At 36.3% G+C, this 26,462-nt stretch overlaps 1 protein-coding gene across 5 annotated transcripts in view; it reads left to right on the forward strand.

The window, feature by feature from the left end:
* The window catches only part of LOC123872107 (protein CLEC16A homolog), a 34,054-nt gene extending 13,852 nt beyond the window's left edge, over window positions 1–20,202 (forward strand). The window contains exons 3-19 of one of the 5 annotated variants that reach the window (XM_045916246.1): window positions 607–746; window positions 2,212–2,360; window positions 2,442–2,584; window positions 3,235–3,321; window positions 4,138–5,234; window positions 5,386–5,388; window positions 5,483–5,701; window positions 6,889–7,075; window positions 7,716–7,842; window positions 8,191–8,329; window positions 9,296–9,456; window positions 10,513–10,671; window positions 11,551–11,692; window positions 12,146–12,248; window positions 12,908–13,055; window positions 14,913–14,940; window positions 19,030–19,160. In XM_045916246.1, the coding sequence (XP_045772202.1) occupies window positions 607–746; window positions 2,212–2,360; window positions 2,442–2,584; window positions 3,235–3,321; window positions 4,138–5,234; window positions 5,386–5,388; window positions 5,483–5,701; window positions 6,889–7,075; window positions 7,716–7,842; window positions 8,191–8,329; window positions 9,296–9,456; window positions 10,513–10,671; window positions 11,551–11,692; window positions 12,146–12,248; window positions 12,908–13,055; window positions 14,913–14,939 (3,031 nt within the window). In that variant the 3' untranslated portion in view covers window position 14,940; window positions 19,030–19,160. Of the gene's footprint in view, window positions 1–606; window positions 747–2,211; window positions 2,361–2,441; window positions 2,585–3,234; window positions 3,322–4,137; window positions 5,235–5,385; window positions 5,389–5,482; window positions 5,702–6,888; window positions 7,076–7,715; window positions 7,843–8,190; window positions 8,330–9,295; window positions 9,457–10,512; window positions 10,672–11,550; window positions 11,693–12,145; window positions 12,249–12,907; window positions 13,056–14,912; window positions 14,941–19,029 lie in introns of all 5 variants that reach the window. The other 4 variants (XM_045916241.1, XM_045916244.1, XM_045916243.1 and 1 more) reach the window with 4 other exon arrangements.
* The last annotated feature ends 6,260 nt before the right edge of the window (window positions 20,203–26,462 follow it).

Genomic DNA, 26,462 nt, shown 5'->3' on the forward strand with positions numbered 1-26,462 from the left:
GGCAACAATACATTGTTGCAACAATAACAATAAATTCAGCCAATCACAACAATTGTGATTGTAATAATGATTCACGCAGGTTTTCCAGAATCAACCAGCCGGTAATGATTTTAAAATACCTTTTTAATTCAACGAGGTATCATTTGAAAGGGCAATTCAATTTTTTCAGCTCGCTTTTGATGAGAACATACCATTAGCGGGTCAATTGGTCTTAAATCTAGTCTGCCCCTTTTTCTCTAGGTATAAAACTTCACATAGTAATTAAAAAGCAGAGCATCATAAAATTATACAGTCTTGTTCTATTAACCTCATATTGTCCATGCATAGTTATTTATCAAGGTTTTAAACTTGCAATGAAGTTATGTGGTTGGCATCCAATCCATTTTCAACATTTCTGATACAAACTACTAAAATGTGGAATGCTCTTCTCTGATTCCTGCCACATATGACTTAAGGTTGCCTTTATATCTTCAAGAATAAAGGTATCTTCTATGCAAACACTCTCCAACCCAGCCTCATCATTGCTTTCCATTGAGCATGGTTAGTCAGGTGAGCACACACCTTTCTTTCATTGAATAAAAAAATTAATTAAATTATCATTTTCAGTTTCTTTTTGGAAAAAAACATGCTATCATATTTCCTTAAGATTATGCGACAGAAATGTGGTGGCTCGTCCTATGTGTGTGTCCAATTACTACAGACTCTTAACATATTATTCGAAAATATTAGAAATGAAACTTCCTTATGTAAGTATGAAATCCAATTAAGTAAGTACATTACATATACATACATTTTGAGTAACTTATTTTGCTTTCACAAAATAAATAGCCTACAAAACATGGTGTTCCATCAAACACTAACTTGATGATAACTGAACTATTAAATATAGTTAAGTATGCTAAAAATAGAAGGAGTTGAAAAGAAAAATAAAAAATTTTCAAAAGAAAAATAAAACCGACTTCAAAAACGACAAACACTAAAAAGTAAAAAATAACTTTTGTTTAGCTACACGTGTAATGTACCTAGGTATGAAGTCGAGCGAGCATATTAAAACAAAATTAGAAATCCAAGAGTGAAGCTCGCCCGACTTCATACCTAGGTACATTACACGTGTAGCTAAACAAAAGTTATTTTTTACTTTTTAGTGTTTGTCGTTTTTGAAGTCGGTTTTATTTTTCTTTTGAAAATTTTTTATTTCACAATTTTTAGTGGCCCCACTGTACTATAATATGCTGTGCCCAGTTAAAACCCTACTGTTTACTAAGCTATTACACTGATCGCGAGCAATTTGCTCCTATCCATTGAGGAGTTCAGTTCTCCATCTCCGAAGATATTCATCAGATCTTCACCAAATTTATATGGGACCACCTGCACAGTATACCCTTTCAAACAAAAAAAAAATTTTCCAAATCGGTCCAGGGGTTTTTGAGTAATCGGGGAACATACATAAAAAATATAAAAAAAAAATAAAAAAAAAAAAAAAAAAAAAAAGATTCCGACGAATTGAGAACCTCCTCCTTTTTTGGAAGTCGGTTAATGAAACCATAAGCAATGAATCTCAGTGATATACTTTAGTTTTCCTTAGTTTACTTGAAATGTAAACAAATGACAGAAACCTTCTCGAAAAAATGTGGAGTTAGATTTTTCACTTGTATTATGATTTCATTTTCAGTTTTCGGTAACAGAGTTGTAAAGGCCGGACCTCACGTGTTTCAATGAGGAACTACTTGCCCTTGAGGAAAAACTAAAGTATAGATAATAGATATACTGATAAATGATAATAATAATAGATGGCATGAATAATAAAATGTTTGGATTTCGTCTGTGTTGGTGTTAGCTAGCGGGCGTGCTCTGCCTTTTTGAAGTATTTTTTTTTTTTTTGTTAAAACTGACTGAAAAGCGCTCTAAGGGGGTGCCGTGCGTATGTCGCCGAGCGCCGGCACAGACGGGGTCCATACTTGAATAGTTTAACTAACTTGTTACAAATAACTACAATCTTGACATTGGCTAATCTTTGTAAAGCCAGATGAGAGAGAGAGAAAAAAAAGGTGTTTGTTGGATGTTTTCTGTAGTATACAAGTAACTTATAAGAATAAGAATAAGAATAAGAAGTGTTTATTTGCTATAGTTGTATACTATGTAACTGGGATAAAGAATAAGTCTGCAGGGCTCTTAATCAATGTATGAATTGTGGATACTTTTGTATTTCAGATTATTTACTTAGCAATAACCATGTGAACTCGATAATAGTTCACAAATTCGATATATCTGATGAAGAAGTTATGGCGTATTATATTTCATTCCTCAAGACTCTAAGCTTTAAGTTGAACAATCATACCATACACTTCTTTTATAATGAGGTTAGTAAACAAGTGTTTTTTAAGCAAGTAGGCCTTATATTGAGTCTTAAGTCAACTGAATATGGTTCTTTTTCCTTTAAGCACACAAAAGATTTTCCTCTATACACTGAGGCGATAAAATTCTTCAACCATCCAGAGTCAATGGTGCGAATAGCAGTTAGAACACTGACATTAAATGTGTATAAAGTTCAAGACGCCAGTATGCTGAGGTTTATAAGAGACAGGTACTTAACAGAATTTATTTTATTACATTCTCTATAAGAAAGTACATTTTTAGATATATTGCAATTTTTTTCACATAGGCCTACTTAGTACTTATCGCTCTTATGATACGACAAGACTTAACCAAGTTAAGTTCGGAAAGCAAGTTCTAGTGAGAAGAGCCAGCAAGAAAGTCAGCAACAATTTTTTCACAAATTCTTTAGTATTTATTTCCTCATTATTCTATCTTATGAGCTGTTATAATAGATTTAGATGAATTATGATTTATTAATGTTTTTTTTTATATTAGAATATTAGCCATGCTAATCATGACTAATACTCCCCTTTCCCCTCCAATTAAGCGTAAAGCTTGTGCCAGGAGTGGGTACGATAATAGTGCAACGGATGGGGTTTGAACCGCCGACCTTTCGGAATTCTGTACGCTCCTCAACCGTTGAGCTATCGAGGCTTAAAAAAGTTAATGTTTGAAGTTTGAATCGAAAATAATATTCATATTTGGTTCATATACTTACTTAATTAAAATAGAAGAAAAATTTATTTATCTATCCTATCAAGGAATGAAGCTTTTTCACCATGGAAGCAAAGCTGTGGGCTTCCGCAAGTTATACCTATGTTTGAAAAAGGTTTTTAATATCTAACTTTTATGTTTTAGAACTGCTGCACCGTACTTCAGTAATCTAGTTTGGTTTATCGGTAAACATATACTGGAATTGAATGCCTGTGTCAGAAACGATGCTGAGTAAGTAATAGTGAATCATTACTAGTTCACATAAAATTAATTGTCTGTTTGAACTTGGCTTTGACACACTGGCATGTTACTTGATCATTATTAGCCCACATAAAATTAATTGTATCTGTTTTTTATTTAAAACTAGATGATTCCCGCGACTTCGTCCACGTGGATGTAGATTTTTAAATCCCGTGAGAACTATTTAATTTTCCGGGATAAAAAGTTGCCTATGTCAATTTACGGGACGTAAGCTACATATAAATCGGTCAATCTGTTGGGCCGTGAAAAGCTAGCAGACAGACACACTTTCGCATTTATAATATAAGTATGGATACACTATAATACTCATAGGCAGAATTACATTTTATCGTTTATCTGGTCTATGAAATTGGGTACTTATTATAAAAAATTCTTTGTCATTGAAGGTAAACAATGCCAGGAAAATCCGCTTTGGACAAGTTCTGTAATAGTTTAAATTAGCCTAAATTCGAGTAAAACAGTGAATTATCTATTTATTATCTATTTAGAAGGTAGACTTTGAGCTACGCGACGGCGAAACGTAACACATATAATATATAAATGTCGCATAATCGACTTATCTACGATTAATAGTCGCGTGTCGCGGTCACTCTCAAATGCTCTCCATACATTTCTATACAAAGCAGCTGGCAATTATTGTCGCGTGACGCCTAGCTCAAATACTATCTTTATGACTGTCAGGGCTAAAGTGTCAAAAATCTGTATCTACGTAAAATCTAGATACCCAAAAACTACCAAGTGCAATCATCCCATTAGTCTGGTTACTACAGTGTTATTTAAAAATAGTTTATCTGTTATTTCCAGCCATCAATCTCAACAGAAGCTAGACGACCTAGTTGCCGAACATTTAGACCATTTGCACTACATCAATGACATACTGTGTCTCAACATTCCAGATCTGAATGGTGTTCTAACAGAACATCTGTTGCATAAACTGTTAATCCCTCTATACATTTACTCTCTTACGTCCGAATCAAGCAAACGTCCTGCTACATCTTCACCATACAATAGAGACCATATACAAAGTATTGAAGTCATAACAAGGAATCTAGAAGCGATTTTGACAGGAAAAAGTACAGATACACCTTCGCGGATTAACTATCCTTTACAAAGAATCGAATCAGATGATGAGGCGAAACCTTCTGTGTCCTGTGTAGTCTCATTATTCCTTTTATCTCAAGTATTCCTAATAATAACGCACGGCCCGATTGTTCACGCGTTGGCCTGGATAATTTTACAATCGGACTTATCAGTCTTCGAAGATGGGGCCACTAAAATATTGGACATGTATGTCTGCAATGCAAAGTCGAATGTTAAACTCGAATTCTCCAAGCCCCAACTAAGTTTGGAAAAAGCATTAGAAAATACGTCGTGTGCTGATAGAGATTATACGACTCCTGAATATTCTGGTGCTAAAGCGTTTGGTTACGATACCGATCAATCGAGTTGCGATCTCGATCCCGAGTTAGTTTCAACCTCTCTTCCGTCCACTTCCCATATAAGTGAATCTTCCAGTATAGCGCACGATTCAACTGAGGATTTAGTAACTCAAATACAGCCGGTCAAATCTGGTAGTTCTGCGACCTTATCAAAATCTAATATGCCCGATTCGCCTCTCCCTGATTCAGCGTTAGAATCAAGTTCTTCAAAAGTTTCGGAGCTAAATAATATAACGGACGAAGAAAAGCAGAAACTGTTAGGATCAATGCCAAGTAAGAACCCCGAAAAGGTTGCGTCAGTAGAAAATTTATTAGAAAAAGAAACGAGGAATATAGAGACGAGACCATTTCTCAAGACAGTTTTAGATTCTTTGGATTGCAGCGAAAACGACTATAAAGCACTCTTTGCTTTGTGTTTGCTGTACGCGTTGATAAATAACAAAGGTATGTATTTACTCTAAAGCAGTGTTGCTAAGTAAACCGTGTGATATGATAACGAATTTCCTTGAACTTTACCTACTGTTATTACGTAATATATTCCTAGTATAATAATAAATCATTTTTACTCTTTCTTTATTGCTGCCCTGGTTATCAGTGGGTAAGATATCACTATACCATATAAAATTGGTTATCTACTATAATTAATATACTACATAAATATTTTTAAAATAATGATATGTTAATGATTTTAGGAGTAAATCCGGAATTACTTGAGACATTGTTAAATTCTGAATCAGATCAAAGAACTAAATCAAATGTATCAAGTGAAAAAGCAAACGCAAACCAGGATGAATCATCAAGTACAGATTTGACTCAAGAAAATTCTAATAATGGAAAACGAAAAATTGACAGTTTCAATGCCCTCCTTATATCGAAACTAATGGCAATAGCGAACCTGAGCTGCAAACCTGGTAAGGTTAGACATTTTGAGAATAACGGGTCGTAAAACTATGAAAAATTACTAGTTACAAACTTATCTTACCGTACAGATAAGCAGATAAGTTTTAGCAGAATTCCGCGTAGAAATCGACCTTTGAAAAATTAAGCCATGCCTTGCGAATATTGTGTTTTATCCTGTATCTGTCAATCGATCAATCAAATCAGCCTGTTTGCGTCCACTGCTGGATATAGGCCTTCGCGAGAGCGCGCCAACACACACGATCCTCATAGTCTACGAGCGAGAGACCTGTGACACACCAACAGACAGACAGACGGATAGACAGACAGACAGACAAACAGACGTACAGACAGATAGCAGAGTGACATTTTTAGGGCTCCGTTTTTATCACCTTCCTCATCCACCCTACATACAGATAATACAGATAGGTATATCTGTATCTGTCTTAGGTCTGATCTCTACTAATAGATTTATTGTTTTAATTCTTTCATTATAACCATGTGATATTTGAGTGAAAATCTCGTCGCTGAAAGACGTCCAAAGCTGAACTTTTGTAGGGACTTCCAAATGCCATGGTCTGGCGCTGCCTGAGCCCTGAATCTCTGCGACTCTTTTATTGACGTCTGATATATTATTGCCAATTGCCTTATTGGTGGCCTGCCAATTCTGAATGGTCTCTAACGAACCCAAACATCTATAAGTTATTTGAACCATGTGCAGTGTGCACCGCCCAAAAAAATATTAACAGTCTGTAACTGTTGACAGAAGAGAAAACTTAAGCATACTAGAGTATTAGACACTTCCATTAACAAGTGTAAATTAAAAATTTATAACACCCCCGACAAGTGAAGGTTACAGTAACTAGAAAAGAGCTGATAACTTTCAAACGGCTGAACCGATTTTCTTAGATTATAGCTAAGAACACTCTCGATCGAAGAACACTCTCTAGCCACCTTTCAAACAAAAAAAAAAACTAAATTAAAATCGGTTTATTAGTTGAGGAGCTACGATGCCACAGACAGATACACTTCAAACTTATAACACCCCTTTTTTTGGGTCGGGGGTAAAAAGTTGAGGTTGCGTTAGGGACCTAACTAAGTGCTAATAACTTAAGCATGTTGCTGACGCGACCTTGGACTTTTCATTCATCACAAAATCGCCCAACGCGAAGAAGTTTTCACTTGAATTTTATTTTTTCAGCGTCCAAAGTAAGGCTAGTAACATGTGAGCTGAGTGTGCGTTTACTCAGAACGTGTATGCAAGGCAGCAGCGGAACAGTTAGTGTGAGACACATTTCTGCTGTCGACAACCTGCGCGCGCGCTCCGCCGCGCTCGCTAGGAACTTTTATAAGTGTGACGACATCTTTTTGGATATGTTTGAGGATGAGTAAGAGCTTTACTTTCTTTTGAAACGCTGACCCAAATCTTTTGTAATTTTTTAAATATCGTCGTCGTCGACTTCTATCGGTTGATGACAACCGATAGAAGTCTACAGCTACCTACTTTTTGTAGGGACTTCTGCACACCGTCTTAATCCCTGCGACTCATTTGATGCTGTCTGATGCTGAATTGTCGGTGTTGCAAGTTTTTCATTCCAGCATATTAGAACCCTACCATCTATAAGTTATTTGAATTAAGTACTATTTTTCCTTTTTGATTAAAAAATATATCTAACTTAAAGCTAGGTTTATCTAATAACTGTACAAATCATACCCACGTGGAATGGTGCCACATGGTGCCAATAATACTATTAATACCAAATCTAATGGATTATGCTCATCTGCCAATCTGCACTCGGCCAGTGTGGTGGACTTCGCCAAACCCTTCTCATTCTGAGAAGAGACCCATGCTCAGTAGGGAGCTGGCAATGTGTTTTTTAATGATGATGATGAAGTGCTTTTCATTTTACTTTCTTTCTTTTTTTGTTACCCGAAAACGACCAGCGCACTTACTCGTATTTTGACAAGTTCATAGAACTCGATTTGTGTTCAAAATAGCCATTCAAAAAATGAATTCAATGATTTAAGGTATTGCGAAATGAGCAAGCGGCCGTTGAACGTGGAATGGCTGTGTATGGACGCGGCGATACTGTTGCCACCCACGCGGACGCCAATGTCCGGGATTGCTTTTGAGAAACGATTGCCTAGTGGAGAGGTAAATTTCCAATTTTAACTTTTAATGATAAATGTATAGCAAAAGAAATGACCAGGAAATATCTAAGAAAGAGGAGCTGGCGAACGAAAGCAATTGACCACAATCACACCTGATGGAAAGTGATGATGTGGCCTAAGATGGGACGCGTTTACCTAGAAGATGCCTATTCACTCTTGTTTGAACGAAATAAAATTTTACAAGAGGGACATGAAACTTAATGAAATCTGTTGAATTAAAATTGTAGCGTTTTGATTGAAACCATGAAGTTTTTACAGTATTTTAACACTTGTCTGTGCTACACCATTTTGTTCACAGTTAATTAACAAGCCTCATTTTATTTATTTGCAGATGGAAAGAGCCCGTCGCGCAATACGAACGTTTTTCTTAATCAGGGAGTTGTATCTAAAGTTGACGGGCAAAACGGAGACTCAGTTACCACTAGCAAACCCTGCGCCTTTTGTACAAGTTGCCGATATACTGGACCTTAGTGAGTGTCAGATGATAGCCTAGTGGATAAGAGTTAGGGTGCCTTTCCACTAGAGATGTGCTATGCAGCTATGCTACGAAGATGTGAAATCTACGCTACGAAAATATGTGACCGTTTCCACCAATACTAAGCTATGTAGCTGTGCGAGGAGGATGCGCTATGAAGATGCGCCGCCGCAAAGTAGCTGCGCGAGAAAGATGCGCAGCTCGAGCTATGCGATGTATCGATAATAGGGAAGAGGTGAGAGCGACGCGGTGAGGAGAGTGGCGCTCACGCGTCCTACCGTGCCTGCTACACCACAAAGCTACATCACTCGCGACGGCCCATAGCAGGCATCCATAGCACGCATCCTTCCTTATAAAAACATATCTTAGTTGAATCCGTTTCCACCAGTGCTAAGCTATGTGCACCAATGAATATGATTGGTGGATATCAAACGCATCCATAGCAACGTAGCATAGCACATCTCTGGTGGAAAAGCAGCCTTAGTCTTCTGTTCTGGTTGTCTGGGGTTCGACCTCTATTTCATCAGTATATGAATCATCATCATCATCATCAGGTCGGACTTTTGGAAATTTTCACGGGACCGATGCCGTGGGCGGTCTCTAGTCATTTATGTCAGTGTGGAGGTGAATAATGCGAAAATAGTGTACCCTTTCCATTGTTTGCTCTTTATTTCACATATTGAATACTAGGTGATGTCCGCGACTTCGTTCGCGTGGATTTAGTTTTTTAAAAATCCCCTGCAAACTCTTTGATTTTGCGTGATAAAAATTTGCCTATGTTACTCAGGTCTTTTACTATAGCCATGCAAAAACTTGCGACGTGATTGAAGGACAAACCAATAAACAAACACATTTGAATTTATAATATCGCTAGTGATCTATCTTTGCTTTTTCTTGCAGGTTATCAATAAAGCATCCTATAATATGTTTCTAGAGTTTAAACAATCATTACATTTTGCAGACGACTCTGACCTAATTTCATGCGACATCATCCAAAAAGACGGCACTTGGCAGCATCGGTTTCTGGCAGTGGATAACATCCAAGTTATCCTGGTGGAGCCGGACAAGCAGCGGCTTGGCTGGGGAGTTGCCAAGTTGGTTGGCAGCTTGCAGGATTTAGAAGTAATTTTTTTCACTGGCTTTACGACTCTGGGGTCTAGCCCTTTTAAGCTTATATAGAAGTAAGTAATGCTACATGCGTAACTTCTAATGCGTACCTGTAACAACTGTATAGAAATAAATTCGACTGAATGACGGAACTAACGTCGCTATTAATTTAAACGTCTTTGCGGAGTGAGCCTTCTGTACCAGTAAGGTAATATTAAGTATTCTGTGGTTATAATGATTTTATGAAGTAGTAAAAATAATACCCGGCCGAGTTTGTTGTGGGCTCTTCTCAGACCTAGGCGCGATTGGAACCCTCGTAGCTTTAGTTTTAAGTTGACGTAATTAATTATCTATACTAATAAATAAAATTGGAGTGTCTGTCTGTAATTTCGAAATAACTACCTCATATTAAGCTCATATGGTTATTTGAACGATACCTACACTGAATCACACGTTTTTAAAATTTTTGTCTGTCTGTCTGTCTGTCTGTCTGTCTGTCTGTCTGTAATTTCGAAATAACTACCTCATATTAAGCTCATATGGTTATTTGAACGATACCTACACTGAATCACACGTTTTTAAAATTTTTGTCTGTCTGTCTGTCTGTCTGTCTGTTTGAAAAGGCTAATCTTTGGAACGGCTGAACCGATTTCGACGGGATTTTCACAGACAAGTAGAGAATTGGCCAGGGAGTAACATATGCTACTTTTTAACCGACTTTCAAAAAGGGAGTTGTGTTTTTCTACCTATGTACACCGAAATCTCCGAGATTTCTGAACCGATTTGCGTCATTTCTTTTTTAATCGATAGAGGAACTTTGCGACATTGTTTCATAAAAAATTTGGAGTCCAACTCCTCAATCCTGATGCTGCAGGGGATCTGACCAATCCACGCGGGCGAAGCTGCGGGCATCAGCTAGTCATCACTATATCATCTTACAAATCTAACAATTCTGACCATCAAAAGGTGTACAATAAGTACCTACTTTGAATAAATGATTTTGACGACTTCTTAGAACACGATTTTCGTCCGTAACAGCTGTTTCATACATTTAATTTAAACTTGGTACAGATACAAGGTGATAAAGACGATCCACGATGTCTACACTTGACCATTCACAAGCCGCGCGTGGGCGCGAGTGCTGCGTTGCCACGGACAGTGTTACTGCGAGCCAAGTTCAAGTTCGACGACCACATCCGCAGTATGGCGGCCAAACAGCGACTAACTAAGGTTTTTTTAAAGAATATTAGCCATTTGAATCATGACTAACATTCCCCTTTCCCCTCCAACTAAGTTAAGCTTGTGCTAGGAGTGGGTACGACAATAGTGCAACGGGTGGGGTTTGAACCGCCGACCTTTCGGATTTCAGTCCGCTCCTATAACCGTTGAGCTATTGAGGCTTAATTTAACACCATTGTGTTGAAAGTCATTACTATACACCAGGACAGGGTACTTTTGATTACATGGCGTATTTAATCCCTTGGTCATTGATTTTCTTAAATGCACACGACAACATTTTTACTAATAAATTAGCGATTATAAATAAAATAAATAAAATATTGGGAACAGCAGCCATATTTTTTGAAATTCCCATAGGATAGGGAATAAAAAGGATTTACATTTGAAGCGTGAACTTACGAAGCAAAGCCTTTGCTTAAGCCTTGTTTAAACTGGCTGAACCACCGGTCAGCTAGTTTAAACAGATTAAAGTAACTGACTGTATGACTTACTGACTGATCTATAAACGCACAGCTCAAACTAATGGATGAATTGGGCTGTCTGGCATGCAGACCGTGATGCAGGTTATGACGTAGACATGCGCTAAGATTTTTTTTTTGAAAATTCAACCCTTCAGGGGGTAAAATATTGGGTTGAAATTTGTGTAGTCCACGCGGACAAAATCGCGGACATAAGTTAGTATGAATAAAATTGGGCTTTTTTCATGAATACTTTCTATCTTTGTTGTACCTATTCTACATTCTTTACAACCTCTCGCACTGCCAAAAGGTCACTGGTAGAGATCTCTTATAGAAATAAGTGCTTCCCTGTCCACTTTTTCTTTTTACTGTTACAACTTTCTGGTACAAATAAAAAAAAAATTGTCATCAGGGTCGCACAAAATCCCGTCAAAAGAAAATGCAGCAGATTGGTCGGCTGTTAGAAGTGTCGGGAGTGGCGGCGCCTGCGCCTGCGCCGAGGCATCGCCCGCTGTTCGCCAGACCCGCGCTCTCCACTGTGAGACGACATTCAGGTACCATGTTCAAAATAACCTCTTAGGTATTACTTTTATAACGAAATTTTTCACTACCCACCTTTTCGGGCTACCACAATTTATAGACACAATTTTTCTTACGGCTTCCGTGCCCGAAAGGTGCCAACGGGACTCTATTACTAAGACTCCGCTGTCCGTCCGTCCGTCTGTCTGTCAGAGGGCTGTATCTCGTGAACCATAATAGTTAGCGACATGAAATTTTAACAGAATGTGTATATCCATTGCCGCTATAACATCAAATAAACAAAGTGTTATTTCTTGTATGATGGTACGGAATCCTTCCTATACAAGTCCGACTCACATTGGCCAATTTTTTAGCTTTTGCACGTGACTTCGTCCACGCTACTATGTTACTGCTGGATAAAGTAGCCAGAACTGCAAATATCGACTGATTTTGAAATAATTGATATAATTTGTTCTATTTTATTGTAGGTTTAGAGGGCGATGATACAGAACGTCGCCTCCGCAGGCCGAGCGGGCACGTGCTCAAAGACGGCATCGTCGTGTACCGCGAGAGGACCACCAGCCGAGAAAGGTTTAATTTCTGTGATTTACTTTATTCATGAATCTTCCATACCGAAATACACACATACATACATACATAATAATATATGAATTTGAGACCGCAAACGGTTTTGTAATTTGTGTGCCTGAGACCTTTGGCTGTACTGAAATGGGACACAAGTACCCTGGAAGACGTGTGCCATACTAAAATAGTTTTTTTAATGTCGATTCGAAGTTATCGGGAATTAAAGTTGACAAATGGTCTGGTTAGTCTTATTAACATTGTAGAAGATATCTTATTACTAATTTTAATAAGTTCCGATTGCTTACATGAAGCTCACTTCTGCTATCAGCACCAAAATGCCGAAAATCAAGTTGGCAATCCCAGGTCTATCTTGTATTAATAGAGGTCAGTGTTTGGATGTATTAAAAAGTTGCAGCGCGTGCACGGTGCGTTGGCATTTCGTCGACTGGCGAGACAAGATATAACATATCCGATAAAGTACGATCGGCTATAGAATGCGAGTAGCAATTCCGAGAAAATATTGCATCAAAAATCTGTCTTATGACCTTTTCCTATAAACACGCCACACACACCTAACACATGTACATAACCGTGCCACGTGAATATGGTCATTAACTTGCTAAACGACTTACGGCCTTTGACTGTACATAATACTCTTTCCTTAGCGTATCACGCAGCAGTAGCACTCAAGCGTCAAGAGAAAGCTCTCCCAGAGCGCGCTCTGAAGAGATCCCTCTAGAAGACATAAGAAGAAACCCTGGCATTGCCGCCGCTGTCCCTTCTACAAGTAGCTCCACTAATAGAGTTCAACAGGTAAGGGCTGAAATCTAGACATTTGCGCTAGTTCTTCGCGTTGAAAACGATATTTAAACGCTTCGATCAATAAACTACAAGATATGCAGTCCCATGCTAAATCTATTTGCAAAAGTATCCGCGTCGATGTCGTGATGTATTCATAACTGAACCGAAAATAATAAGCAAAAACACATTTTCGTTCAGATGGCTTTTGATTTTACATGCTTATTGACACCCACAGCCCACATAAATTCACGTTTTTGAAAGATTTTGTCGGGATTTCTAAAAAACCCTTCCTCTGGGGAAAATCCTTCCTTTAGGGGGGCTAAAGTAGTCAAGGAATGTTTCCTTCTTTCAAATCTCTAGACCACCACACCCAAGTAAATTCACATTTTTCTAAGATCTTGTTGGAATTTCTCAAAATCCTTTGCACTAAAGGTAAAGTGGTTGTAGTAAATCTCTAGATCTACCAATTTTTTACGCTTGTGCGTGATACTAGAGTGACTATGGGTAAACGACACCTATCAGCATGCTTCAAATTATGGTGCCCCGGTACTAGTCTATAGATGTATAGTAAAATAATATATTTGCGACTTGTATGTTTACAATTTTTTAAAGCTCTGTGGCGTTGTAAGACGTTATTGGCTTCCTCAATAGCTGGTATTTATTACGCACAACAGACGGAAACGTTTAAGTGCGGAAACCAGCCCAGAGAGAAGAAGCTGGTATTTAATTTGCTATCGCACAATTATTAGTACTATGTTTTCACGGACACATTTTGACGACCGATATATCTTCTTGTACTTTAATGATCGAAGCTTGAACTGGATTAAATTGGCTAATACCATTATTTTTACAAAGTTCCCCATGGAAAAATTATTCTATTTACTCTGTCAATTTAGTTTGGTTGTTTTGTGTACTGTCAAATTAGCATCACTACGATTTTCTTTGCTTTACATGTTTTATTCTCTACAAAGGTGTGAGATTTACCATCTAAAATAATACTTACGTGGTTGATAAGCTTGTGTGTTCTTGCATTTTTGGACTAACGTTGTTATGGTGTTTTACGGTGTTGGACTGAAAATTAACTTTCTGTCGCCTGTAAATAAGGATATTGGCTCCGCCATAGAGCAGCCTATAATAAGCTCTATACATATGTAGCAAACATGTATACAGATGTCATACGTCATAATACAGGGTGTAACCAGAACGCTGGCAAAAACTTATCATTTGCCTTATCTTGTAATTTTAGTGATTTAGTATTTTTGAAACCTCAATAGCTCAACCGGTAAAGGAGTGGACTGAAAACCGAAAGGTCGAAGGTTCAAACCCCGCCCGTTGCACTATTGTCGTACCTACTCCTAGCACAAGCCTGACGCTTAGTTGGAGAGGAAAGGGGAATATTAGTCATTTAACATGGCTAATATTCTTAAACAAAAAAGAAAAAAAAAACCCACATTAGTAGATGCTTTTGACGATTCAAAAGTACTTGTAAAAGTTTAATTGAATAAAAATATTTTAGATTTTATTTGAATTGCATAGCGTGCAAAATTCGGGTCAATGCCCCACCTACGATTCGGCATTGACTTCGAGTAACCTATTTACGGAACGTTCGTTGATCCCTGGCGTCAGTCAGATGTTTTGTTTGCAATATATTGTGAACATTTAAAAATACAGGTTTTTTTTTAATTTCGTAGTTTTTTTAAGGTATCTTATCAGTAATCATCAATAATATCACCTGTCTTCGTTTTCTAGCGTTCTGGTTACATGCTGTATGTAGCAGACACGTATACAGACGTCATATGTCACAAAATAATTATACAGACGTCATACGTTTAGTGTAGATATACATAAATAAATATTGTCCTTTTGCAGCCACTAGAGGGCACTTCTGGCGAGTGAGGTAAACTTATTTTAATGAATTTCATGCTTAACGATTTATATATTTATAAATATTTATATTCATAACATATTAATTAAATTAAAATTTCTTTTTATAGGGCTTTAGGTAACAAAAAAAAAACAATTATGTACGGTCGGCCTCACAATTCGAGCAGCAATTCCGCGAAATTATTGCATCAAAAACCTGTCGCACCTATCAGGGGGCACGGCAGTGCCCCCGCCAAGACGAGCCAAACGGCGGCCGGGGCGCTACGTAGTACCTTTTTCTCGAAGTGTTTCGCCGTATTTTCGACCCGTCATAACTTCGGTCTGGATGACGCTAGAAAGCTGAAATTTTCAGTATAAGGTGTCCTCAGCAAATTTACCAAATATACTAAGTATCAAATATCTAGCTTTTATGGTTATAGATTTATCGATACCTAAAATACGCCGTTTTCGTCCCTCACTGATGATCATCACAATTCATAGTCTGTAATTCTAGGGTACTTCCAGAAGTCCTAGAAGGCTGAAATTTGGTATGTAGACTAGAAATTGCATACAAACTACAGGAAAATTAAGAAATTGGCAATGCCCCCCCTCTACGCCTCTTATGAGTAAAGCAAATCTGTAAATTCTGTCGCTAGAATTCTGATATTTTCAGGATAAGATGTCCTTGGCAAATTGATTAAACTCATTGAGTATCAATTGTCTAGCTTTTATAGTTTCAGATTTATTGACAGTCAAAACTTCTAGTCTGTAATTCTAGGGTACTTCCCGAAGTCCTAGAAGGCTGAAAGTTGGTATGTAGACTAGAAATTGCATACAAACTACAGGAAAATTAAGAAATTGGCAATGCCCCCCCTCTACGACTCTTATGAGTAAAGCAAATCTGTAAATTCTGTCGCTAGAATGCTGATATTTTCAGGATAAGATGTCCTTGGCAAATTGATTAAACGCATTGAGTATCAATTGTCTAGCTTTTATAGTTTCAGATTTATTGACAGTCAAAACTTCTAGTCTGTAATTCTAGGGTACTTCCCGAAGTCCTAGAAGGCTGAAATTTGGTGTGTAGACTAGAAATTGCATACAAACTACAGGAAAATTAAGAAATTGGCAATGCCCCCCCTCTACGCCTCTTATGAGTAAAGCAAATCTGTAAATTCTGTCGCTAGAATGCTGATATTTTCAGGAGAAGATGTCTTTGGCAGATTGATTAAACGCATTGAGTATCAATTGTCTAGCTTTTATAGTTTCAGATTTATTGACAGTCAAAACTTCTAGTCTGTAATTCTAGGGTAATTCCCGAAGTCCTAGAAGGCTGAAATTTGGTGTGTAGACTAGAAATTGCATACAAACTACAGAAAAATTGAGAAATTGGAATTTTCCCCCCTCTACGCCTCTTATGAGTAAAGCAAATCTGTAAATTCTGTCGCTAGAATGCTGATATTTTCAGGATAAGATGTCCTTGGCAAATTGATTAAACGCATTGAGTATCAATTGTCTAACTTTTATAGTTTCAGATTTATTGACAGTCAAAACTTCTAGTCTGTAATTCTAGGGTACTTTCCGAAGTCCTAGAAGACTGAAATTTGGCATTAAGTACAAATTTCAAGAATTATGAACAACAGATAAATTAAGAAATCGGGTCCCCCTTCATCCCCTCGTATATGAGATGCATATCTGTAAAATCTGTTGCTCGAATACTAAAGTTTACATGATAAGATGTCCGTGGCAGATTTATCAAACGTACCAAGTATCTGTGTTTCCTGAAGTCCTAAAAGACTGAAATTTGGTATATCTGCTTCAAAATTGAGTTGCAAGATTCCACCCGAACAAATATACTTACATACGAGTACATTGCAAGTTGAATAAAAGCTTTTAAAAAAAGAGGTAACGATAGAGAGTGGGCCATGAAAATGATGTACCTACAAGAAATAGATCCAAAAAAAATTTAGGGCACCTGCCAAAAAGAAATGAAATCCCACCAAAAACATTTCATGTAAAAAGTTAGCCAAGACTCACAAGTTCATAATGTTTTCACTGTTAAAAAGTTATGAGATCTCTAGTAGAGCCAAGCCCCTAGCTGATCTTAGATTTGTGCTGGCCATGGGACCTATCCCAAGTCCAAAGTAATATAGCTCTTAAATGTTCTTGACTATATCACATTTATAACAATAAATAACAAATCACTCTACTTACAAGCTCTGATTCTACAAACCCTATATCTTGGTAAAAAAAGTACGGCTTGGCCGTTTAATGTTCGTAAAACTATTACATGACATAACATATTAAACGTTAAAAGTTATTAAACGGCCAAACCGTACTTTTTTTACCAAGATATAGGGTTTGTAGAATCAGAGCTTGTAAGTAGAGTGATTTGTTATTTATTGTTATAAATGTGATATAGTCAAGAACATTTAAGAGCTATATTACTTTGGACTTGGGATAGGTCCCATGGCCAGCACAAATCTAAGATCAGCTAGGGGCTTGGCTCTACTAGAGATCTCATAACTTTTTAACAGTGAAAACATTATGAACTTGTGAGTCTTGGCTAACTTTTTACATGAAATGTTTTTGGTGGGATGACCTTTTCTATAAACACGCCACACACATCTAATGCACGTGGCACGGTAATGTACATGCATTACCGTGCCACGTGAATGTGATCATTAAGGTGCTAAACGACTTATGGTCTTTGATTGTAGATGGATTTGCGAAGATTAATCTTTATTATAATAATGTTTTTTTTTAAATCCTAAACCCCTATATAAATTAATATCATATTCATGCCATAAGCTTACATTAAATAAATAACAAAACCAATCAATAAAATAATACCGCAGTAAAATTACCTCACTTTTCAGTAAGTGATATTTTGCATGTTAGTTTAAAGACTACCGCTTCATGACTTTGCTTAGACTTAAGTTTAAGTTAAAGCGAGACAGATTTATGCCAGTGGTATATCGTTGTCTCGCTTTAGCAGTATCTTAAATCAAAGTGCGCTCGATAGATCTCAGCCTAAGATGGAAGCGGGCTAACTTGGAAAGGGTACGGTTTAGTTATAACTTAATCGGTTTTCGCTCAGCATTGTACTGTTGAGGTAGTTACTAGCCGCGGCCAAACAGGACAGGCGTATATAGAATCCAAAAATTATAAATTTCCAAATTGCTCCTACCGGAAACTCCCACTCCCGATTCCAAAAACTCCCACTCATACATTAGCCCTTCGCTTACGACTTCGTCCGCGTGGATTTAAGTTTTTAGGGTTCCGTACCTCAAAAGGAAAAACGGAACCCATATAGGATCACTTTGTTGTCTGTCTATCTGTCTGTCCGTCCGTCCGTCCGTCGTGTCTGTCAAGAAACCTATACAGTACTTCCCGTTGACCTAGACTCATGAAATTTGGCAGGTAAGTAGGTCTTATAGCACAGGTAAAGGAATAAATCTGAAAACCGTGAATTTGTGGTTACATCATTAAAAAACATTAAAATGTATTTAAATTTTATAAGTAAGATAACTATAACAAGTGGGGTATCATATGAAAGGGCTCTTAACCTGTACATTCTAAAAGAGACTTTTATTTATTTTTATGCATGATAGTCTTTGATATATCGTGCAAAATGTCGGAAAAATACCCGAGTACGGAACCCTAGGTGCGCGAGTCTGACTCGCGCTTGGCCGGTTTTTTAAAATCCAGTGAAAGCTCTTTGATTTTCCGTGTTAAAAGTAGCCTATATAACTCTCTGCGTCTTTTCCTATATCCGTACGAAAATCACATCGCTCTACTGCTCCGTTGCGGTGTGATTGCAGGCCACATAAATACCTTTCATATCCGCATTCGCATTGTATGGAAAACTAGCCGATGCCCGCGACTTCGCCCGCGTGGATTTAGGTTTTTCGAAATCCCTTGGGAACTCTTTGATTTTCCGGGCTAAAAAGTAGCCTATGTGCTAATCCAGGATATTATCTATCTCCATTCCAAATTTCAGCCAAATCAGTCCTGTAGTTTTTGCGTGAAGGAGTAACAAACATACACACACACACACACACACATACAAACTTTCGCTTTTATAATATTAAGTGTGATTGTGGAAATTATATTTTTTTTGCAGACTACGCCAAGTACATCTCAGCACCTCAAGCTAACGAGTACATCCTCAGAAGAAACTTCATTCATTTCGAGCGAGCCGCGAACTAAAAGAAAAGGAATCGTCGAAACCATATGATATTAGCCTAAGAACCGTTTCACACTTAAACCACCGTGAGATACACCAATTTACTACCCTGAAATCGCGCTGGGGGGTATTTCCTGCAATAAGAGTTGATTCACCCATTGCTTAGGGTCATTGCACACTAGTCGCTGGCGACTCAGTCTCTCGTAGACTACAAAATGTCGGTGAAGGACTAGTCAAAAGTCCGTAAACAGCGAATCAAACTTAAACAATGTGACCGTTGCCCTCGATCAGGAAACGGTGCATAATGACAAAGATCACACGGTATTAATACCGCACGTTTTTTTTTTGCTGGTAAATCTTACCGAGCACGTAGTGGCGAATACAGTGAGTATAGAACCACATGGTTAAAACTATGTACGTTTTTGCAGTAAAAACAACGTGTGAACGGTTCTAAATAAATGTATGTGTCACTACGTAGTCAGTAAGTTTTATGTCGTGGAAAACGTACGGTGCAAATTGTTGTGTTGTGTAAACGGGCTGTTAGGTAAATCTCGGAAATGCCTGGCGCATGCAATACGGCCCCTTTTGACGGTTTTAACAATGTATGGTGAGAAAAAATATCGACATAACCTTGTAGCGCAGTTTGACTTCTGTAACATATAAGATGGTAATAATGTTTTAGATTTGAAATAAAATTTCTCCTGGACTTTTTGTAGCTTTTCTCAAGCGAATATTCAAAAATTCTTACAAGTTCTCGGGTCATGTACCTTATATAATATTTTACAGTAATGTTCAGCTATCAGTTATTAGTGTTTATATTGTTCTAAGCCGGGTCCTGACGAAGTATATGCTCGACGAGCAAGTTCCATATAGACCGTAGTAATACTCGACGTTGCATACAGCTACTGAATGAACTTAGACGTCGAGCAAGTTCGCGCGTGTACACCTAGTTAAAAAGGTATTAATTAGTATGTGTCGTCCATTAAAATAATGTGTTTTGGGTTGTTTTTAAGTATTGTACAAAGCGTAAAGTATTTTCGTCAAATAAAGAACGTGTCACACTAGAACGATTAAACTCAGACTAACACCGACTTAATTCGAAATTAAGAATTGAAAAAATACCTTTAATTATTGTTTTGCAATAATACGCTGTGCGCAGTATGAATAGTAAAACTTACATTTTTATTTTTTATGCATCGGTGTAAAATCGTTATAGTGTGTGATGGCTCTATGAAAGCAAAACTTTTGAATTTAGTTTAAACTTTATGACTCTTCCTTTAAAAAAGAGAAAACTATTTATGATTATTTTTTGAAGTTTTTTCAATTATATTGAGCACATTTGCAAAACTTCATCCAACAACATGCAACAAATCGCGTATGAACTGTTTACAAGCAACACATTATGGTGTTTTATATAATACGACTAGCGACCGCAAAATATCGAATTGATAGTTACGTGTATATGCATTCGATTTTGAGTCGATACGCATGGTATAGCGTGGCGGTGGGTGTTGCAAATGTGTTTCTGTCATAATTATTATAGTGAGACCGGTATGCCAATTCCCAGTATGCACTTAGTTATTTTCTTACTTTCTATCAAGAGTTTTTTCTCAAAATGTGCATTCTTTTTAAATAAATTATATTTTTTACTTACTTTAAGTTTTTAACCCCCGACCCAAAAAGAGGGGAGTTATAAGTTTGACGTGTGTATCTGTGTATCTGTGTGTCTTTGTATCTGTGTATCTGTGTATCTGTCTGTGGCATCGTAGCGCCTAAACGAATGAACCGATTATAATTTACTTTTTTTTGTTTGAAAGGTGGCTTGATCGAGAGTGTTCTTAGCTATAATCCAAAAAAATTGGTTCAGCCGTTTAAGAGTTATCAGCCCTTTTCTAGTTTTCTTGTAGAAAAGAAGGTTAGATAACCGTTAGGTTCATAATATTATGTCAATTGACAAATGTCAAGCTGTCAAGATGGACGTTGCCTAGATACATAATTATTTATTTGAAAATGATGTTTTGGAAAATTCAAATACTTTGTCGGGGGTGTTATAAATTTTTAATTTACACTTGTCTTTATTATTTATATTCAAGTATGGAGTACATTCGATATTTTATTTTAGAAGAGTTCGTACAATTCTTTTATCGATTTTATTATTTTCATACCATGTACTCATACATATTACCTATGTATCTAAATATTAAGTATATTTATTTATTCTGGTATCTGTGTTATTAGAATACTACAAAATAGTTATGGATTTTACTTAGTAACTCAAAATGTCCTCATGATTAAAATGTATTTTTATAAAACTAAATAAAATATCTCCTTTACTACGTCCTTTTGAATAGTTACTAAACTTTAATATCAAAAAAAGATCATAAGTTTAACTTAACCGAAACAACATGAAAATATTGAAAACTAAGCCCCTTTTTATAAAGGAGGGAAATATTTTAAGTCTTGACTATTTTATTAGTGGTAAAACTGGTATTGATAACTGTAATATTATGATAGTTACGTATCTAAAATCTAATTAAATAAATTGTTACTTCTTTGCGTATTGTAATAAGAACCTATTCTAAGATTAATTTGAATCCATTCTCAATTGGATTTTCACTCTCAGATCCGACGTATAGGTACGGAGTGGAATGCAACAAAGCCGTTGTGTCTTTTTTGTTGTTGATAACAATTTAAAACATAGATGCCAATTTCAACCGTATGTCAAAATACGTAACTTTAAAAGTAAGTAACTTTGACATAAGGTAGAAATTGGCATGATAAATAGGTACAACAAAGAGAAGGACTCAAAGGCTTAGGCAAAAGGCAAAGCTTAGTTTGAGTTGTTATCAAAAAAGATGTTACCCTCGACTGCATTCCTCTCTACGGGTATGCGCGTTTAAGAATTAGTCTACTACCTACACTGGTGCGTTATCTACTTGCGTAGAGGAATGCGTGTAAGCTGCTGAAGCAATATATGCAATCAACGAATTATTGCTTGCACCGATGCGTGCGCTATTGCCAACAAACTTGAGGCATACACGCAGGCATACGTCTGGGTAATTAACGCATGCGTTTAACGCAAGTTGAAAGCGAACCAGTGTAGTTAGACCTCATAAATGAGACGTGACAAAAAAAACCATAATTGACACAATACTTTATTATAATTATTTTGTTAGTAGAAACGGTTTTAAGCCGTTTCAATGTTGTGATTTCGTTCTAAGGTTTGCAATGGAAAATGTAAATATTTTTTTTATTTTAAATTTGTTCGTATTAATAGGTACTGAAATATTTTAGAGTTGGAATAAATAGTTATATTATGACATGTTAATATTGTGTTGTGATTTTAACCATCTTTTGCTTTAAGTTGCTGGGAGTCGCTAGACATGCAAGTTGCAACACTACTTTGTTCGGCAGAGAACTTCAAAAATATCAATTAAAGATAAATACCAAACGTATAGCGGTTAAAACATCGACGTAATAGACTTTTTTGGCGAATTGTCAGTAGAATCTGTCCTGGGAGATGCTCGTACGCATTATGATAATCGTACACTTGGAATAAAAGATACACTTTATCTATGTTTCTGTTCTAATTTATTTGATTAATCATCTGTTCTATACACATGATATGCACCAATGCCTATAAATAACACAAACGATGTACGAACAATTTCGTGGCTATGACAAAAACAATTTATTATTATATTTATATATACACTCAAAAACAAAATATTCCATATTACTAGCTCATATAAAAACATTAATTATAATAATTAATAACTTTTGTAACTTATTGAGCGCAATGACAAACATTTCTTTTAATAATAATTACAAAATAAAAGTTTAAAATTCACTTCTCAACAGGTTATCGAATCTCAAAATGGTAAACTTTTCATAATCAACATTTTACTTTAATCACAGTGATCATTCTATCAAATAGATTTCACTTGCACCGTAAGGACCGCTACAGACTGACGGAAATGTGTCGAGTAAGACGCTACGCAATACGTAGTACGTAAGAATAATACGTAGTACGTAAGAGTAATACGCAGTACGTAATACGCTGACTCAAGACATTTCTGTCTTCGAGCGTCGTACTTAAATAACTACGCAGGACGTTAAAGCAGCGATTGCTCAGAGATGCAAGAAAAAACATTACCTTCCTTTCTCGTTTATAACCGTAGTTGCCTTCAAACTACGAAAATATAATATAATATATAAATATCGCTCACCCTATTTTTAAATGTCACTGTTCACACTTAGATGTAATTACAGTGACATTTAAAAGTAGGGTGAGCGATATTTATATATTATATTATATTCCGTAGTTTGAAATCAACTTTAACAGGAGACTCTGTCACTCGTTCCACTTGACTCAGTTTGGTTCTCATTTGAATATTAACCAATCAAGTTCGAGGTCATTTTGTACACGTTCTACGAACGAATATCTAAGTCTTAAGTGTAAGTAAAATAACTACCTAGTTTTAAAATTATACGGGTTTTAAGATTTGTATGCCAGTTCTTGAGACCGTGTAACTTTGAAACTGAATTTTTTAACAAAAATCTGGAAAACTACAGTCATAAATATTAGTTCCTAAAACTTTTCTAGAATTTCGTTGAGTTTGATTGGTTATTCAAACGAGAGCCAAACTAAGTTTGTTTGGAGAGAACTACGCATAAACTACTCTTAAATAATTAGAATAAATAAAATTGAGGATGATACTTTGTTTAAAGTTATTTTTAAAGAAGATATAATACAGGTCCATACTTTTAAAATCAACACACTTTTTAAAATCACTTATCAATATAGAATTCAAATACACTTAATAAACTTCAGACTGGTTTTCAAATGTATTTATTAGTTTCCTATTAGTTTTTAACTTATATGTACTTTCTAAATACCTCAATTATAAGAGATTCATTGTTTTATAAGATCACCGCTGTTTGCACAAAGAAATACTTTAGCAACAGCAAAGGAAAATCGTGAGTAAAAAAATGTATGAGATAATTATAAAGGCAGGTTTACATTCAGGCTTTAAGTCTCGTCATTGCGATCACACAGCGGTAGTGATGGTTGTTGCCCCATGTAAATATTTCCGCTACTGTTTACTAGTTTGAATAGAGTGGTAATAATATATGTACATTTTATAACAGCATTGGTGTACTGCGAAGCTTTAATACACTGTTTTAATATAAACCTGCCTTAAATATTTTTTATAAATCTACAACTCATTAAATGTAACCCGTAAAGGAACATTCTTTTTACAGTATATTAATCTTAGTCTTAACGAATTAATTGTACTCATAACTATATTGAACAACTGTTTGGTCGCAACTTAATTTCTAGCTGCAAGCTGGCGTATAAACGTGGACCACGTGATAATTTAAGGCCGATTCACACCAATTGCGTACACGTGACACGTGCGTAGTGACGCGCGTAAACCTCTAACACACCGGGTTACGCATACGTCCACGCTTTACGCAAGCGGTGTGCCATGTTTTATACAGTTCCATACATTACAACGCAATGGTACGCGCTACGTCTACGCTTACGCAGCCTGTGTGAACGAACTATTAAGTAATTATTAGTAGTCAAGCCAGTGATACAAATGATCCACTAGATGCGGCGCTTCATAGTAACATGTTCCAACGAACATCGGTGTTTGCACTCCTGTCCGTTTGTAAAAATTAAACTTGCGCGATAACTCTAAATTATTATTCACGTTATCATTATTTGAATAGATATAGGAAGCTTTAGTACCTATAGTGTGTTCTAACTTATCTGTGTTCGTAGAAACGGATTGCGTCTAAAGCGATAGATATACGAGTAACTAGATTACGATTGACAGGAATGCAGACACCAATGTTCGTTGGAACAGTTAGTATGAAGCGCCGCATCTTTAGAGTATTTATTAACTATATCGCTGAGTCGAGCAATTCCGTTGGTTAATTAAGTATTGCTATTGATAATTTGTTTCACTGATAGAATATTACGGTTAGTTTCAAAACCCATACTTTTATTGTACGACAATGAAAATTATTACTAATGCCGATCGATTGTAGGGGTTTACGCTTTACTAATGATTACAATAGCAACAAACATCCTTCTGCTCCAAATTTTAGTTAGTCTTCCAACAATATTTGGATTGAAATAGATGCCTAAGTATTGAAGTTATAAGTATACCATTTTTTTACAAGCTTTTGCTCGCGGTTTTACAAGCTGTTAGTTCAACTCAACTGATGATTTTGATCAAACAGTTATGAGTCTGACTCTACCTGTGCTTTCGAACTGTAATACTCTTATAACAAAAACCCGGCGTCATTTTAATTGATGTTAAACTCGTGCGTTGCGTGGTATAGATCTGTCTGTCTCTTTGATCCACGCCTAAAGTTACATCATGAAAGTTTTGACTCAATCGGTCCAGTCAGTTCAGTGATAATAGCCAAAAAATATTAATACTAGTGAGTACGTAAGTACCTACTATGAAACAAGAACCACTATTTTATTCTATCAGTAAAATAAATAGTCCAAAATACTTACAGCCATTTTATATTTAAAGTTACGTAAATACTAGAGAAACACACCGAAAAGCCCATACACAGTTCCAAAACAAGATTCTAAGCTAAATAAACAATTAGGCCTTGAGAAGTCGAGTAATTAGTTTGTTTACCAATTAAGAACTATGAAGCGATAAAGCACGATTTAGGAAAGCGATCGTCGCAAGCTATTTTGTGGAAGCACATTAATCAATATTCTTACGGGAATTAGAAATAACACCGTAAATGACATTTTCGTATGAAAAGAAATGATTGGTGCATTGCTGTCGTAAAAATTAACGGGGTATACCTACGTACTTAAATATTTCATTCTCTTTACAATTCCATTATTTATTAGTTTGTTTAGAACTAATGTTAGTAGGTATAGATATAGATATAAATCGGGTGCGAATTATTTATCTCGTGACGCCTTTAAAATGGGGTGTGTAGGTAAATATTTTCCCTATAAAAGGTTTATATCATTCTATAAATAAGCAGACATATTTTTTTGTAAAAATACTTTTGAAAAATGTGTGATATTCAAAATTTTGCACTCAGGGCCGAATTCAGCGTGGAAGTGTAAAGGTTTAAAAAGTTAAACAATAATATAAATAGGTGGTGATTAAAAAATAAGCAATCTATATAGATCTATGCAACGCTTATTTTGACCCTGAATGCTCTTTGCGTCTGCTGGTAGACAAATATAAAATTTTAACCCTGTCACCAGATTATGTGCGCTTGATAATAACGTTTAAAATATGGTAAACCTTTTTTTTTTAAACTTTTGTAAATAACAATTTACATGAAAATAAGAGGTATAGGTAAGCAAAATGTTC

This window comes from Maniola jurtina, chromosome 14 (genome assembly GCF_905333055.1).
Source record: "Maniola jurtina chromosome 14, ilManJurt1.1, whole genome shotgun sequence".
NCBI classification, from domain to species: domain Eukaryota; kingdom Metazoa; phylum Arthropoda; class Insecta; order Lepidoptera; family Nymphalidae; genus Maniola; species Maniola jurtina.